This window comes from Lepisosteus platostomus, chromosome 1 (genome assembly GCF_059453375.1).
Source record: "Lepisosteus platostomus isolate fLepPlt1 chromosome 1, fLepPlt1.hap1, whole genome shotgun sequence".
Classification (NCBI taxonomy): Eukaryota; Metazoa; Chordata; class Actinopteri; order Semionotiformes; family Lepisosteidae; genus Lepisosteus; species Lepisosteus platostomus.
The window spans coordinates 68,032,324-68,050,577 of NC_142611.1; the positions used below are offsets into that span (position 1 = coordinate 68,032,324).

At 48.0% G+C, this 18,254-nt stretch overlaps 1 protein-coding gene across 1 annotated transcript in view; it reads right to left on the reverse strand.

Annotated features, from left to right (window-relative positions):
• The window catches only part of itga5 (integrin, alpha 5 (fibronectin receptor, alpha polypeptide)), a 70,312-nt gene that overhangs the window by 34,100 nt on the left and 17,958 nt on the right, over window positions 1-18,254 (reverse strand). Inside the window, exons 2-10 of the mRNA XM_088634147.1 lie at window positions 13,415-13,545; window positions 5,513-5,613; window positions 5,172-5,295; window positions 4,724-4,785; window positions 3,975-4,020; window positions 2,998-3,123; window positions 2,290-2,334; window positions 989-1,032; window positions 206-262 (exon numbers count right to left, since the gene is read on the reverse strand). Coding sequence (XP_088490273.1) covers window positions 206-262; window positions 989-1,032; window positions 2,290-2,334; window positions 2,998-3,123; window positions 3,975-4,020; window positions 4,724-4,785; window positions 5,172-5,295; window positions 5,513-5,613; window positions 13,415-13,545 — 736 coding nt within the window. The remainder of the gene's footprint in view (window positions 1-205; window positions 263-988; window positions 1,033-2,289; window positions 2,335-2,997; window positions 3,124-3,974; window positions 4,021-4,723; window positions 4,786-5,171; window positions 5,296-5,512; window positions 5,614-13,414; window positions 13,546-18,254) is intronic.

The window sequence follows — 18,254 nt, forward strand, 5'->3', positions numbered from 1 at the left end:
TCAGCTTTGATTCCTGCTTGGAGCACCAATCTCAATGGAGTGTGCATGTTCTCCTCACATTTTCATTGGGTTTCCTTGCCTTCCTAAAATATTCTCCTTACACTGGCTAGGGGACTACAGAATCGCAGAGCCACAGGGATGCATGAGCATAAAAGCTCTTCCCCTTTTCCCCCGCAATGTACTTAAGGCAAGAGAAATCGGATACCTGCTCGCCAGTGAAGTTCATCATGGATTTCAGGTCTGTCCCGTTCAATATGGAGACCTGCAGGGGGAAAGAGGGACACCTTAACAACACGGAGGAAGGGGGAACAGAGCAGTAGGAAGGCTTTGCAGAAGACAAAGAAAAGCTTATAAATAAAAAGAGGAAACAGCTTTCTTGTAATGCAACAGAACAGAAAGAATGAAAGTAGGATGAACAGGCACCTCGGCCTGCAAAACAACAATAATAATAATAATTATAAAAATTAATAATAATTATTACACTTATATAGCGCTTTTCTGGACACTCCACTCAAAGCGCTTTGCAGGTAATGGGGTCTCCCCTCCACCACCACCAGTCTGCAGCATCCACCTGGATGATGCGACGGCAGCCATAGTGCGCCAGAACGCTCACCACACATCAGCTATCAGTGGGGAGGAGAGCAGAGAAATGTAGCCAATTCATAGATGGGGATTATTAGGAGGCCATGATTGGTAAGGGCCAATGGGAAATTTGGCCCCACTAACACCTCTTCCAGCAGCAACCTTAGTTTTTCCCAGGAGGTCACCCAACCAGGTACTGACCAGGCTCACACCTGCTTAGCTTCAGTGGGTTACCAGTTGTGAGTTGCAGGGTGATACGGCTGCTCCATTCCCATGAAGCCTTATCATTGCCCCGTGAGGATAACCCTGAAGTCAGATTCAACAAGTTGTGACCGGACCCCCTAACCACCCCCCCACAAATGAGACATGGGGAGACAATAATTGCACAGCAGCGTCTATCTCTTACGTAGCCGTAGATCAAGGCTCCTTTCGGGACCCCTGCCACAAAATCTGCAAGACAAACAACAGCAGAAAGAGCATCTTAGAAACAGAAATACACACACAAACACTGTTGGAGCTGGGGCCATGCCAGAGCCAGCTTCATTTATTCCAGCAATCGGGAACCGTTTGTAAAGCTGTGCTGCTGACCGCCTCCTAGAGCAACCAACAGAAGCAGAAGCTAGAAACTGAGCGGTGAGTAACTGCAGCCTGGACCCCCGGGGCGAGAGACGAGCTCGGCAGCGTCCAGCCGACTGTAGGATTAACCTTAAGGAAGGGGCAGCGGACCCAGGTGCACAAGAAAGGCAGTGATCAGCAGTAATCACCGAAGAGCTACAGCTTTGAGGACCATCCAGTTCAGGTTCTCATCGCAACCGACGGCACGCATGCCATTATTGGCACGCAGAGGGAGTTTTAACAGCACATGCAATGAAAGCAACATGTGCAACAGAGGTCTAATAAGCCATGAAGAAACCAAGATAAAAAAGAATGAAAACTATGCTTGACTGTTCTGTTATTCTCTACAACATGCTATCCAACAAAAATTCTTTGGCGCAGAAAAAGATGATTCACTTGGTTTATGCGCTCCATTATTTTAAGCAGGGCTAGCCTTGATGTTTTTACAGTAAATCTCACCATCCGTGCCTCCGATAATGTTTTTCACACCTAAGTGTAAAGTTAAACATTTTCGATCAAATGGCGATGGCTAAGAAAGCAAAGTCAGACGTTCCCTCATTTCAGCCCATTTGGAGAGTTGAATATGGATTTTTTTTAACATAAAGAGCGTGCTGTTTTTGCCCTGAGTACATGGATAAAAACAATGTGCCGAGATGAGCAATTCTTGTGACTCAGATGGAATTAAAGAGTTGGAAAGAAAATGTTTTGGCTGTGGAGCTTCTCCTGTGACACCTTCTTCCGACACCCAAAGAAGGCACCACAGCTGAAACGTTGTCTCTTCTCTTTTCAGCATGGCACAAACCTTTACTTGTTCTTTTGCAGCCTACGCATGCTGACACAGCTCCCTACTTGAACTACTGAAGAGTTGTGCTGCCTAAAACCTACGCATGGCACATCTACAGGGGGGGAGATATAGCTATGATGCTTATCATTTTGAGGAAGTGTGCTTTTTCGCAAGCACCAATCAACCAAAGATCTCGGCTTCCACTGAAACTCACGCCTCTGTTGCGCTTTCTGAAGTAGCAGAGGCAGATGTTAGAAATAAAACGGCTGAAATTAGAAAGCCGCCGCAACAATTTCCATCCAGCTCACCTTCATCCAGATCCCCGCTGAACTCCCCCACCGCCAGAGAGTAACCTGGACACAAGAAAAACCCATCACACAACGTGGCAGAGACCTCATTACTCCAGCTCGTCGAATTACACAGGGGGCTAAAACAAAGACCTGGTGCCCAGCGTCAACACCGATTACTGCTCTATTCCCCACCTCTTTACCCCCGCCCCCACCCAAAGATGCCTGCTGTCCCTTACAGAGAAAAACAATTGCTTTAGGGTAATTGCTTCCTGAGATGGGCTTTTCTCCTTGAATTGCATAGAACAAGAACAGCCACTACAGCACTCCAGAAAACCTGAGGGCTGATTCTGCTTTGAAAAATAACTGTGATGGCGATTAGGATCGGGGGCTGGAGACTCCGTACGGCTGCACGAAACCGGTATTAGTCTTTCTGGAGTGGCTCTAAAACAGAAGGCTCTAGAAAAAAAATAAAAATAGAGGGAGGCTGTGTCTGCCTAGCAGCGAGGAGGTGTTCCAGTTCAGAGACTGGGAGAAAAGATGGTTTCTAATATAGCACATGCACATCTCACACCAGTCAAATCAAGGTTTCCTTCCACAAGTACTGTACTCCTAGGGCAGTGTCGCTCCGACACGCTATCCTGCTTATTAAACAGTGATTTCACGCAGCTCCGCGGTGTCGGCTGGGCACGGGCGGGCAATTGCCACCAGAGCCGCAGAGAGTGTTACCAAGGTAACTGTCGTCATAGGAGGGCTGCGCCTGGGCTGTCTGGACCTGCCCCCTCACGGACAGCTTGAAGTAGCCGGTGTAGTAGTCCTTCACAATGTTCTCCTTGGTGGCAGAGACCAGCTGACCTTTGTGGGGGAGACATTGTCACAGTTTACAAAGATATTCTGGACTGTGTCCCCGAGGACACACTGTTAACCTTCAACCTAAAATGGTCCATCTTTCCCTTAACTCTGGTCACTCGAGTACCCCACTGCTCTCTAGTGTTCGTAGAAATCTTTATTGCCTCACAGCATTTGCTTTCCGTACAGCAAGAGAATATGGATTTTTACATCATAAAGGAAGGATGGAGCAGGAATACGACGCATACAATTAAAACAAAACTGAAATGAAAAGACAAGCAAAGCGCAAACATTACCACATGTATAAGTAAACATTAACCTTACATTTGGCAATCAGAATTGTAAGAGATATGCTCGTGGGGGGTTACATAGCTGCAGGGGGTGAGTTCAAAGTTCGTATGGCAGTGGGACAGAAGCTCATCCCTAATGAGTCCCATTACTTCATCTGACCCTCTTCCTGTATGGGCCTATATGGGTTTGATGAATGGCTCTTGCTTGCTGGCATTAAAGAACAATAACATTTTAAAATCACCCGCCCACACTCTAGAGCATCTTACGGAACTGGTTCTTACACTCAATGCATTCTCATTTAATAACCTTAACCTCTTCTCTTTTCAGTAGGGAATAAACCTATTACTTGTTCCTTTGCAGACTACGCACGCTGACGCAGCTACCCACCTGAACTATTTTAAAATGATGTTTTTTACTTTAAAAAAATCTTAATGTCCGATTTTCCTGTATCTGTATCCAATGCCAAAAGCATCTGGGCAGCATCCTAGACTGAGCAATGCAGACTCAGTCAAGTCTTCCCCACTCCACTCCGCCCCCTGCTGGTCTTCCACTGTGAATGCACATACCTTGCCAAAAGAAGCTGCCAGGTCCCCCCACAACAACTCTGCCATTCTGAAACACAAGACAGACCTGACGTTAGTATACCACAGCCTTGGCCTCCGTGCCAGGACTGTGTCAACAGCTCCTGGAAGAAAGACCTACAGGAATCCAAACAAGCTGTCACTTACAGACACACTCTCTGGGCTTTTGCTTTCAGCCAGCTTAGTCCTTTAATTTGCATTATACTGGTTCGGATGACACATCAATATGTCAGACGATGCAGTCTGACAGCGATCCAGCTGTGAGGTCCCAGTCGCTATTGTATGGGCAAATACATTAAGTGGTACAGCTGCAAAGCCATGCTGTCAGCGAAAAATACGCCCACAAAATTCTTCAGCAACTCAATCACAGTTCATAATTACTTGACATTTTCAATAGCTAAAAATCCAGATTAACCTGTGAGTAAACATATTCTTGATCAACTCACTTGGCCAACTTTAATTCCAATCAAATAACCAAACAGTGAGCACCCAGTGCAGTTTTATAACATGACAAAGAACAATCACCAAAATAATCTGTCCAATGTTTAAAAACTAAAGAACACTAATTATATTTTTAGCCTACTGAGGTTAAATATAACTCATGTTTTAGTGCTGCGCCAGTATAACCATGCAGGTTTCAAGCAGAAGATCCTCCTTCATCACTAGTTACTAGTAATCACAGTGACAAGATGGGGCCAATCGATGACTCCCGCCTGCCTATTGATCTACTATACCTTGGTAAAATCAGCACTGAACCCGCCCTGGCAGTATCCTTGTCCAGAAGGGCCGTTCCTCTCTGACCGGGGAAAGAACAAAGATGTTATTCTTCAGCATGTGTTCGCTTACAAGTCCCAGCTCTTTAGCTCTGGTGGAAGCTACTGTTTTCTCCTATGTCACATCAGTATCACATGGTATGGCATTTTAGACTCCATTTACTGTAGTTCTTCCTTACATCTTACAATATGGGACATTTTTAAAAAAATGCCATATAGTTTATCACAATTCTGCAATTTTCAGAAACGCAACGTCTTACGCAACTTTTCCTTGTTTGCGCAAGAGGACACTTCGATAGCTGTAGCCCTCTGTAGGACTCCTGGGATAAAAGCTTCAGCCATGTGGTAATTTTTTTCCCCCACACATCCTATGGACTGGCCACATTCCCACTCCAGGCGTAGTACCTACCCGAGCGACAGGGGGCGTACTCCACAAACTTGGTGAAGTTGTTGACTGACAGGTAGCAGGTGCCCGTGGCGTCTGAGCCCGCCTCTTCGTTTGTGGTCCTCCAATAGTACCGCGGCGCGCAGGCCTGCAACACGAAGAGAGGGTCTCAAGCCTGGTCACACAGATTCATTTACCCCCCCCACAAGGACTGAAGCTGGGAATACATGCTTCAGGTCCACCTGCATCAAGACCCCTGTTCTCCAGCCTCCAGCACCCGGCCCCTGGCCCCTTCCTCCCCACTCCGATATTCTCCCAGCAAGCACACGACCCCAGAGTGACGTCCAGTGATCCAGTGACCTTACCAGGATGGTGTTCTCGTGGGAACGCACTGTCGCTCCAAACCACTGGTGGGATTTGAACTCCACTCGCTCGCTGGTGTCGTTAATGGTGTAGTAGCGGTCTCCTGCGGAAAGACGGAATGGCGGGGTTTGAACGTCAAAGGTGCCCGTTTAGCCCCTCCGCTCCTAGTCCCACCTGGAAGAGTGGAAACGCACCAGAACGTGACCCTTCCTGACCCTGAACCTGTTTCGCCACCTGGCCCAGAGAAGCCAGCCCACATCTGTTTCCAGGTAACCGGATAGGAACCCAGCAGGTCGCACAGGGGGCTGAACTGACCTTTCAAATTTTCCTTATCAATAAACTTCAAAGCCCTATTGTATTGAAATGAGCACCCTTCCACCCCCTCTCACCAAAGACCAAAGAAAGAGTTAAAATCCTTTCTCTTACCAATTCTGTATACCCCACCTACTGCTCTGCTCCCATCTCCCTGCCATTGTTACTGGTCTCTCATGCAGAACGAAGGCTGATATTTGAGCATGCTCTGCATTGTATCGCACAATAATATATTTAAGACTGCACATTTCAATCTGGCAAGGTTGCGTTTCCCTTTCCTTTGCCTTCGCTCCATAGTCTGTCCTTCGGCAGCTGAACGTCCTATTATTCTGGCCTAATATGATTCTCCGTTAATGATCATTTTGTTCCTTTTCATTTCTCATACCCAATTGTGACAAAAAAAGCTTTACGTGATGTACAAACTTTCGCCCCATCTCCAACTTACCCTTTCTCTCTAAAATTCTAGAACATGCTGTCACACTCCAGTTACATAACCACCTCATGACAAACAACCTTTTCGAACCCCTCCAATCTGGCTTCCGTCAACTTCACAGCACAGAAACCGCCCTAGTCAAAGTCACCAACGATCTCCTAATAGCTTCTGATTCTGGTTCTCTTTCCATACTCATCCTTCTTGATCTCAGTGCTGCCTTTGACACTGTTGACCATAACATCTTGCTTTCTCGTCTCGAGACTGTGTTTGGAGTCTCCGACACTGCCCTCAAATGGTTTAAGTCTTACCTCACTGATCGCTGTCACTTTGTCTCTCTCAATGGGTACAGGTCTGAAATTGGTCTTGTCAAGTCTGGTGTCCCTCAGGGCTCAATACTGGGCCCCTTGCTCTTCAGCATTTACATGTTCCCACTTGGTCAGCTTTTAAGATCACATGGCCTCAGCTTTCATTTTTACGCTGACGATACTCAAATATACATCCATACCAAACCCGACACTGATGTGGCTGTCTCTATTCTATCTAATTGCATCTCTGACATAAAAATTTGGATGACTCAAAACTTCCTTCATCTAAACTGTGACAAGACTGAAGTCATGCTTATTAGTACCCCCCATCAACTTCGTAAAGCCAGTCCTGTAACCCTGTCTGTAGATGGCTCTGTACTTGAGCTCCAATCAAAATTGAAAAACCTTGGGGTTATATTCGATTCTGGCTTAACATTCGACCCACATGTACATACTGTCAAAACATCTTTTTTTCACCTTAGAAATATCGCAAGACTACGCCCTATGCTATCATTAACTGTGGCTGAAAAGCTAATCAACATATTTGTATTCTCTCGAATTGACTACTGCAATGCTCTGCTCCCTAGGGTATCTAAATCTACTCTGAACAAGCTGCAGTATGTCCAAAATTCAGCAGCCAGAATCCTGACCAGGTCTAGTGCAAGTGTTCACATTACTCCTATCCTGGAGTCCTTGCACTGGCTTCCGGTCAAATTCCGCGTAGACTTTAAAATCCTCATGCTCACCTACAAGGCTTTACATGGCCTGGCACCTCAATACCTGTCTGAACTTTTATCGCCCTACTCCCCACCTCGCAACCTCCGCTCTTCAAATTCTGCCCTCCTTACTGTCCCCCAAGCCCGTCTACATTGTATGGGCGACAGGGCCTTCTCCTGCTATGCCCCCAAGCTCTGGAACTCTTTGCCCAAGGATATTAGAGAGTCACCTTCTCTAAACTCCTTCAAATCCAGACTCAAAACCCTCCTTTTCAGAAAAGCCTTTACTTAACTGGTTCCATTCTTCACCCCTCTGCTCTTCTTAATACCATCTTCCACGGTCTCCTCTATTGTTATTGTTGTATTGTTGTTATCATAATTGTGTCCTGTCTTGTGAAATTTTCTTATTTATTGTTGTAGTCTTCTTATTTATTGTTATTGTCATCCTGTAAAGCGCTTTGAGAAGCCACCTTTAAAGGCGCTATATAAAATAAAGTTTATTATTATTATTATTACAAAGCTTGATCTGGACTTCTCCAGGAGCAGCAAAACAGAGGTGACAGAAAAGCCGGGAGAATCTTTCAGTGAAGGAAAGTAAAGGTGGTGTAACACTTATACATTGTCCCCACAGAACTTCCTGTCACATCCTGACCTTACGTGTAGCACAGTAACTACACCTGCCTTAGTGAAAACACAAAAAAGCTTATTAAATGCCAGCACTAGAAAACCTAACATAAGAAGATAAGTATCACTTTCAGGTTTGTGTAACAAAAACACAGAAGGGGAATAATTCCAAGTAACATTCCAAGTTCATTTCGAGCCCGTTACAGGGTGACATAGACCTGTAGGGACCTGGATAGTGTGACATCCAGCTGCACCTTGGGAGTGGAGGGGGTGACAGATGAGCAAGCCACCATCATCACAGACTGATTCCACACGAGCACGAGAAACAAGAGTTTTCTTTGGTGTGTGAAGTGTCACACCAAATGCCTTCTCAGCGATGAAGAAATGTCAGTGGAGTAGACAGACTATTACATCAGCCTTTCCTGATGCAGGAATAACGAGTGCAGCCTGGTCCGTTCTTTCCCAAGGAAGAGAATCGCGTTCCCAATTTGTTTTTTTAAAACAAAACGCTGTCCAAGAAAAACACGAAGACCTGGCACAGCTCCTGCGCAGCACCTATCAATCACTTTAACACAGCACGCTCCCGATCCATCTAGCCCTTTGATTCCGAGCAGCCTGCTAAGAGAGGAGGGGAATTAAGTCCTTTAATTACATTACAGAAGATCTATAATATCGCAGCACCAAAGCCCCAATCATCCCTGCCAGAGACCTCTTGAATTTATTTCTCCTGCGAGAGCTGCTCAAAGCCAATCCGCAGAGCTGTTCAGAAGCGCTCAATCGGAGCCATGCTGGTTAGACTTCGGAAAGTGTCTCTGAATGAAGCACGACAGTTCTGGGAACTACAGTTTAGAGCAAGGATCCACACCCTGAGCAACAGAAGCCTTCAGGTCACTCTCGGCTGACAAGAACACGTCTGAGTCTGGAGCCTTCTACAGTTTGCAGAAAAGCTCCGACAAAGTTCGTATTACCTTGGCCACACCAGCAGAGTGGTTTTTGGCTTGAGTCTTGACTTTTGACCCCTGAAATTTCAGGCAACCACCTGGGCCCCCTGGTCATTGGTGCCCTGTACACAAAGAGTGGTGGGTGCCTGGAACAAGCTGCCCAGGCATGTTTCTTCATGCTGATTCCCTGTGACCCTTACAAAACAGGACGAGATCCTTGGGCCTGTAAGGAGCAACCAAATGAACAAGATGGGCCGAATGGCGGCCTAATATTGTCCTTCTGCTCCTACTTAAACAAAGGGCCAAGGTGGGAGATAAAGGCCTTGTTTTTGCTCTGGATGTTACTTGCGTCATCTCCCTCTCACTTGCTTTTCAGAGACCCTTAATGAATAAGGAAAACTCTTGCCTGGCAGTGGCCGACTGCTACCCTGCCTCTCTGGTGCTGCAGGCCTGGAGTGTGTCTGCAGACAATGTTCTTTGAACTACATGAAAAGAGGTCTGTTAGTCTAGGTCGGGGGTGGGGGTAACAAATGGCTAAATGCACTCATCACAAGGCTGCCCTGGGGAGACTGGCCTGGGGTGAGAAGGGGCGGGATCGGAAAGGCCAGAAAGGCAGCGTTTTGTTTTAAAAAGGCAGAACTCCTTTCTTCCAGTGGCATTTTATTTTGGTCGCCTTTGGATTATCTGTTGCTGCTTAATCTGATGATAGGGGAGCAGCAGGGAATCTCATCCCGCAAGATGCCCTTGACGAGCGGCCTTAATTAAGGAGTTAATTAAAGTAGCATGATGGAGCCAAGCTCCGCAGGGGCATGCTGGATAGCCTCCCTTTGGAGCCGGGGAGGAAAAACAAAAGGCCATTTTCCAACACAAAAAGAAAAAAAAAACTGCATTGCAATCAACGTAACGGGCCAGGAAACCGCTGTCTGGCTGCCGTAGGCGTTACTGATCAGCAAAACCTTTTCTTTAAGCACAGCTGGGAGTCTGGGGGACAGTAACACCTCTTTCAGCATCTGCTGCAAACACACACACATGCCGGGAACTGGGATTGGAAAGACAGGGGTGTGCAAAACCTTGCAGGCCATAAGGACAAAGTTGGAAAACCAAAAAAATTAAAGAATCGCGTTGGTTTAAAAGCTGATCATGAGGTTAGAGTGTGGATCTGTATCCGCGTGTGGGCTGACATCTGTCACTCATACATTCCCGGCTGCCTGTCCTCTTTCCCCTTTTCAATTCTCACCTTTCTTTCAGATCCTCTGTCTCTCTGCTCTACACACCTGAAAACATGTTTCTTCCATGTGTGATCGCCTGTTCTTCCCAGTTGTAGCTGCCAAGCAAGAATGTGCCTCCACTTTTTTTTTTGCAAACCACTGTAAAGCGTTTGTGGCGTTTTCTCTCTTCAGCATGGAATAAACCTAGAACTTGTTCCTTTGCAGCCTACGCGGCGCAGCTACCCGCCTAAAATATTGGAACTTCTTCTTTTCCAGATCTCTGCTGGGATGGGACGCATGTAGTAAGTTTCAAACCATGTGGGTGTTTGGCTCTCTTCACTGTCCAGCAGAGAAGCAACTTCTTCTTGGCCTTTTCAAAACTCCTCTGTGTTGAGGGTTCAAAAGGACACGCCCCTGCTTCCCCTTTGCTTCGCAACAAAGCGGCAAAACCTGCAAGCGCCTGTCCTTCACTTCTTTCGGGTCATCTTTCGACCGCCTGGCCTTAACAAAAGATGATTTTCACATAAGCCGTGAAGGCATAGCTTGTTACGTTTATCATGCATGCTTAGAAACGTCACTATAGAACACACGTGCGCCAATTCCACGTGCACCTTTTAAAAACTGGACCCTGGACTTTCTAAGACCATAAACCGAACATCACAGGGCGAATCCGTTATGACTTCTAATGCTCTTTGAAGTCAAACCCCGGAGCCCCGCGAGATTTTATTGCAACAGATCGCGAACACCAGTTGCAATGGGATGAACCAGAATGTACGTGTCTTGAGAAATAATGAGCTGTGTCTTCCGTTTCATGCTGCAGCTATATCTGTATCTTTGTAAAGATAAAACAAGCCTGCACGTTGTGAGGAGGCACAGCACCCACCAGCTAACCATACATTTCTCAACTGATAACCCCGAAGTTCACTGGGGTTGTTAGAAGTGCGGTTGGTGAAAGACCCATGCCCACCATCCCCCACATCCTATCAGCCAGCGTCCCACAGGGCCCTCTGACCCCGGCTGACCTCTTCAGTTTAGCATCCCAACCACTGTTGAGGATAGCGTAGAACGAATCAAGCCCACCCAAGAGATCTGACCAAAACACAGAAAAAAATCACATCCTCTCCTGGCACAAGACTGCAGGTTTTGACCTGCTGTCTTTCTCTTCCTGCTTATTACCAGAATATTTTCCATCATATTACCACGCAGGCAAGTGTATACAGCTGGGGATAGCCACGACTCCCCCTGCTCTCCCGGCCTGCACACTGACATTCCTGAGCAATCCAGCGCAAGCTTGCATGCTCTGGAGCTCACAAAGCACCACTGTCAGCATCCAGCCCCCCAGCCTGCCCGACACCTCCTCTCACCCCAGCACAGCCCAGGCCACTGGCGACTTCACACTCATTTCCCCAGAGGCAGAAGTTTCTCCAGGAAGTTGCGGTAGCAGGAGGGAGGCAGTGGGGGGCCTGCAGCACAGCCTGTACAGGTCTTTTCCCATACGGAGCCGTACGGACTGCTGGGCTTTAGGCTGGCTTCCTTGGGAGAAGCAACACCTCGCTGGGCTAAATGACAGAGCCACAAACTGGCACAAAAGCCACATCCTGCTCGAGTACAGCAGACAAGTCACAGCAGGGTCCTGAAGGCCAGATGTACTTCTGAACTGGGAAAGTCAATGGCTGCTGCTCATCTTGAGCTACTGTGGCTAAAATAATTAAAATAAAATGTGTAACACATAACAGCTGAAGCCACTTCAGGCAGCAGCAGCTGCAGGTTCTCACACCAGATGAAACCCAGGGCTGGGAACATATGAGCGTGTAATCCTGACTAAATTTGCACAGACAGACACATGGAGTTAAAATATGCTTTTATGCTTCATCAGTATAATCGGTACAAGAGCTGGCAGCTCATAAATTCTGAAATGGAAGGTGTTGCTATGCAATGGGACTGATGTTTCTCTGAAGTATTTTTTTTTTTGCAGAAAAGGTGCTCCTTAAGATTTATTTGAGGCGAGCTCTTTCCGGTGTCGAATCTGATCGGTGTATGAAAGGGTTCATTTTAAATTTGCTCTTTCGGGGTAACGGTTGTCAAACGTACAGAGATCTTTATAGAAGTTCTAAAGTGTATGCAAGGATCCCTCCTAGACACATTTATGGTAAATGAGAGAGATGGTCTAAGGTAGAAAAGCTGATGCAGTAAAGATGCAGAGTAATTCACAAAAATGCACTTTTGCGTGTCCCTGTTTGTTCTCCAGAATTGGCCTTTTTCATAAAACTAATTGCAAACCTATGCTGAACTGTACTGTGCAGCGCCCTTGTAACCCTAAAGTGGACACAATCCTGTCTTCAGCCTCACCTTGGGCCTAATATGTTTCACATAGTTTATAACAACTATTTTAAAATCGTCAGCTCCACAAGTTGGGTTAACAATGTCCCGCTGAGCACATGAGTAGATCAATTCTGTAATTAAGAGCTGAAAAGGGATCAGAAAACAAGAAGGCCTTTCCTAGTTTAGCACTCAAAATCTGCGAGCCAAGTGCCCTGTCTTATTCAACAACTGCTAGAAGATGCAAGCTTACAAACATGTTCAGCAAGAAATAATGTAAAACTCAAAAATGCAAAAGGAAAACCTGACTGACACAGATTGAGCAGCAATAACTAGAACTCTACCCAGCTTATCCAACTACTTTGCAGGGGCTTATTGAGTTCTGGAAATGTAACAGAAGAACGTGACATGTTGAATGGCCTCCCATTGCCAGAATACTTTGCAACTGGAGAAGCTCTTAACAGCCAGCAGCCATATCACTCTGCAACTCACAACTGGCAGCCCACTGAAGCTCAGCAGGTGTGAGCCTGGTCAGTACCTGGAAGGTCGCTGCTGGAAGAGGTGTTAGAGGGGCCAGCAGGGGGCGCTCACCCTGCAGTCCATGTGGGTCCTAATGCCCCAGAATAGTGACTGGGACACTATACTGTAAACAGGTGTTTTCCTTCGGATGAGATGTAAAACTGAATTCCTGACTGTCTGTGGTCATTAAAAATCCCAGGGGGTTTCTCGAAAAGAGTAGGGGTGTGTAACCCCGGCGTCCTGGCCAAATTTCCCATACCGATCATGGCCTCCTAATAATCCCCATCTATGAACTGGCTCCATCACTCTGCTCTCCTCCCCACTGATAGCTGGTGTGTGCTGAGAGTACTGGCGCACTATGGCTGCCGTCACATCATCCAGGTGAGGCTGCACATTGGTGGTGGTGGAGGGGAGTCCCCATTACCTGTAAAGCGCTTTGAGTGAAGTTTCCAGAAAAGTGCTATATAAGCGTAATTTTTAACAGGCCCAGAGTAGCAGTTAGAGCAAACAGGAGCAAGTCGACTTACCTTCATTGTCAAACCCAATGCTGCTACAATCCGATTGGCTCAGGCTCCACGGGCAGTAGTAAACAGCCCCGCCCTCGGTGATGTTCGGTTGGCTGGTGTTGGCTTTGGGAGCCCCAATCAGAACGCTGACACTGCAACAGAGAAATTAAACGAGTAAGTAACCTCCTGTGCTGGCTTATATGATAAATTGCATATTAAAGTTAAGTGTGAAAAGGCTTAATATGGACATTGTTCCCCCCTCATTTCCTTTTCCATGTCTATATCCCTTTACGTGAGCTCATGCTGAAACATCTTTTTAAAAAGCATTCTAGTTAAAAAGAACTACTATCCTTAGCTTGGAATACTAGAAGTGGGGTATGAATTAGTGCTGAAATAAGCCGATCTTCATTTCAGTTACAGCAAACCCTTTTCAGAAGCTGGTCTTACTGGAGATGTTAACGGTCATTTTTTACAAGTCTAAGCATGCCAAGAAGCTTACATGTAAATTAAGAAATGAAAGCAAAAAAAAACAAAATAGTTTTTTTTTGGGGGGGAGAGAGAGCGAATGAGCAATGCCAAAGAGTTCAGGCTTCTTACGACCAACTTCCTACATCAGAGATAAGCATTTCAGTGTGTAGGCTCTATTAAAGCAGACTGAAAGCTAAATGCTCCCCAAAACTGCAGAAAGAAAGATAACAATGCTCAGAAGTGGATTTACAGGCTCTGGTTTTCACATGTGCACATTCAACATTGTTTTTAAGTCTTTGGGGAAAAAAAAGAGAAATAGTTGATGGCCCAGGCAGGAATGGGTTTGTTTTCCTGTTGCCTTGATCAGACTGACGCGCTCAGGTTGTTTACTGAAAGCAATCACTACGATTAACTTGGCTGGTCAGCAAAGAAAGTTAGATCACAGGAGACCGTTTGGTACAGTATTCATTTCTTGCATGCTGCCTCACTGAAATTATGGCCAATAACGCCTCAAGATGAAAAGATTCCTCTACAGTACAGCCGGTGGAAGCTGCCCCCTTGTTTGGAGCCTCTCATTTTATGCTTCCAAACAAACCATTTCCTTTATTGCCATTTCAGACCGGATCATCACGTCCCATGATCCTCAGCCTGTGAGGACTGCTCAACAGCACCTGACTAACAGCAGGGAGGAAGTCCCTGAGCAGAGGCCAGAAGTCAAGAGGAACAGAGATTACAAAGCAACAAGTACCAAATGGGAGCAGCACGTTGGTGCAGTTGTTAGCATTGCAGCCTTACAGCGCTGGAGCCCTGGGGTCAGTTCTTGGGGCACTATCTGTGTTGAGTTTGCATGTTCTCCCCCCCGTTTGCGTGGGTTTCCTCCGGATGCTCTGGTTTCCTCCCACAATGCAAAGAGACACTTGCATTCACTGGCTTCTGGGAAAATTGGCCCTGGTGTGAGTGTGTGTGTGTGTTTGTCTGTGTGTGTCCCTCACATTGTTTCCCGGGTGAGACTCCCCTGAGATCCTGAACTAGACAAGGCACACCACACCGCGCAGCGGGGGTCCCGTGCCCTCTCCCCTGCGTCAGCCTCCTTCAATCACCACGCTTTCGAAGGGGCCCGATGAAAGAAGAAGGCCTGAGACGGAGGATGAAGGAGACAAACGTGTTTGTCATGATGACAAACGCTCTCGGGGGGACAGCAACCGTAAGCGCTGAAGAGCCAGAGTAAACAACACTCCGACCACAGCCAGACCCCTCCGGGACGGCCGGCGGAGATAAGGGGAGCTCGGGCCGGTCCCCGACGGGCCCTTTTCAAAGGGCCGCCAGGCCCCTCCGCCTGCCCCCCCTTTGATCGCTGTTCCAGCCAGCCAGCGAGAGGCCCTGTAATTTCACATCTTTAAAGAGACCGCAGGCTGAAAGCGAGTCTGCCGCGGGGGACTGGCAGAGCAGCCATGACCTCACCGTCATTAAACAATTATATATTATTATTTTTATTACCAGTCTGGGAAGGGGGGGGTGGGGCCCACCAAAAACACGGGAAACGTGCAAAAAGTGTGGATCAAGGCCGGGCCGGCGCGGCTCGGAGGAGCGAGAGAGCTCCGCGAACCGCTGTCCTCCTCAGGAGTGTCAGAGGAACGGGCGCTCGGAGACAAAGAGATCCAAGCGCCGCTATATCGCTCTTTCCTGCTGGACGGGGGGGTGGAGAGAGAGTCGGCGCTTTGCAGGAGCGGATGAGCAGATGAAGGGGAAGAGAAGGAGTGCTGCTCGTCTTCCTCTCTCGCCCCCCGCCAGGGCCTGACCGCTACCTGCGGACCTCGGGACAACGGCTGGGCTGAAGGCCAGTCAACTAGGTGCAGAGCATCCAACCAGTTACAGGAGTTACAGGAAGGAAACGGTAAAACTCCTGGCTTCTGGAAGAGGAAAGTGCGCTACAAAATCAACGTTATTCTTGTAAGATTATAGACAGCTGCTGTTTGAGGCAGCTTCAGCATTGGCTAACATGCTCTACTGACTTACAGTAACAACTCCAGTCCTGCAGGGACGCAGCCTGTGTGCGTTATCTTTCCTCCCTAGCTCTTCATGACATAATTGAGCCGATCATTATCTTAATTGGACTAGAATTAACACTTTTCAAACGTCTTCAGCTGTTGAGGACTTAAAGAGACCTAAATAACAGCAGGATTCGGGTCCTCTGAGAAGACTAGGCCTGTGCTCCTATGCTGAAAGGATTTAAAGCCAAACTGTGCAGGAGCCGGGCCCCTGCAGCTACTACCCCAGAGAGTGGCAACAGAGCGGCATGCTGGGAAGGGCGCGCACAGCGAGGCAGGAAGCAGAGATGGGAAAGCTGGCGAGGGGCCCCTATGGGAAGGGCTGGAACACTGGGCATTAGGCACTGAGAGCCGCAGGGGAGATCAGGAGGGCAGCAGACACTGTCAACTCACGCCCAGTCCAAAGACCAGTCTGCTGCACCCCTCCGTTAAGCCATCAATTTATTTATTCAAAGGGCATTAAGAAAAACATCTGAGTATTTACAGAGTCTGCATTTCCACACTTCTTTCAGTGGAACACCAGGGTGCAATGTCTCTAGAACTTGGGGGGGACACTAATGAAATAAGCAGAACAAGTTAGACATATTGTAAATATCTCTTCTCAAAACCCCCCCGGGTGAGCAAAGAGCAAAGCGAGGCAACATCTCAGATTGAGGGGTTGCCTCACGCAGGGCTGCGTAAGATGAAGGGGCGCCCTGCAGCAGTGGCCACCCCTCAAGCGAACCCCCGCCCTAAACGCACCCGCCGACAAGTGTCAGTACCGGGGGGTGCCAGCCTCTCGCACGTCAGTGCCCCCCCAAACGAGAATCCGGGCCAGACTGGCGCTCCCTGGCAGCGATGCTGTGAAGAACGGAGTCTCCGATGACAAAAGGCGACAAAAGAAATGAGAAAGGCAGAGCTACTACATTACGCTTCCTTTTCAGACAGCTGAGCTAGGTCTGGGGACATCAGCATGCAGGACAAAGACACCATGGGTCCTTCTGCCCAAGAAAACTTGGGAGCTTCTGCAGTATCCTTGTTGCTTTTTATGCCAAAAATAAGTACATTCATTCCCTGTTTCAGATAAACAGCCGATAACGCCATTCCCAGAACACCACCCCTTCTTCTCATGTTTATCAGTACCGCACATCTGAAAGCAATGGGGGCAAAATTCGAGGAATTTCAGCCTCCCTTGCCTTGCCGAACAGTCGCGGTCCTTCAGAGGGAGGAGACTTGAGGAGCCACTGCTCTTGGTTTAGAGCCACTTCTCTAACAAAACCAGGCCTGTGGCCCCACCTGCCACCTCGCCACCTAAAGGCATCGGGTTGGCGTAACCGCTAGACATGACAAGGGCTCAGGAGGGGGTCCTACACCTGTCCTACAAGGGCTCGGCTCGAGCTTGAAAACCCGGGGAACGAAAAGTCCCGACGGAACGATAAACGCTCACTCCAGAAACGGCCTCCGGTTCGGCCCCGCACTCGAACCACCTCCCCCCTCGCATCTCCTCCGGTCCCATCTTCCCTTGCGGGGCTCGAAGACGAGACTGGGGCTCACTGGGTCTGATGTCGTTTAGAAATTTCAGACGCCCACATCAAACTTGCACCAGATCACAAGACAGAAACCTTGGCTTGTCTGACATACGTTTCGGTCCGGGATATATTTAAACGGGCTCAGGAAGTCCTGGGAGAAATTTAACACACGTTTACCTAATCCAACTGCCCTTTTCTGCAGCCTGGTTTTTTACCCAGCTACCTTCCCACTGACAAAATACGGCGCTGAGCTGAACCAGAGGGCCATCACTGGACCACTCTCATCAAAATCAAAGCTTGAATATTATAGTCACTCCAGTCTGGCAACCTGACCTGACTCGTGAAGGAATTCTGCATTTCCCTGGGTTTCAGCCCAGAACGAACGAGTGCGATCACTTCCTCGCCCTTCCATGGCACTGGTGCCGTGAGCGAATGAGGGCGTGACAGCCGGCGCTGGGCTCCATCTTCCTGGGCCAGCACGCCGGCTGTCAGCAGGCAGGGGCCGGCCACCGCCTTTCATCAGCGAGAAGCCGAGGTGCTTAATGCGATTAAACACTCCAAAGCCCCGATAGCGATCTGAGCACTGTCAATAGGCAACAGTTTGCATTTAATGGGTCTTTATCCAGGCCGAGAGTCTGTCTGGCACTGCTACCCCCGGCCCCCAGGGAGCTGAAAGGTATTTGCAATTAGAAGCTTCACAAAGAAACAAAAGGCTGGAGCAACAGCGCCTGATTAGAAATGCCTTCAGACAATCACCGGCCTGCCCCGCGGCCAGCAGCGTGAACTCAAGCGGAGCAGCGCACAGCGGGATTGTCTCAGCGTCAGCAAGAGCGTTTT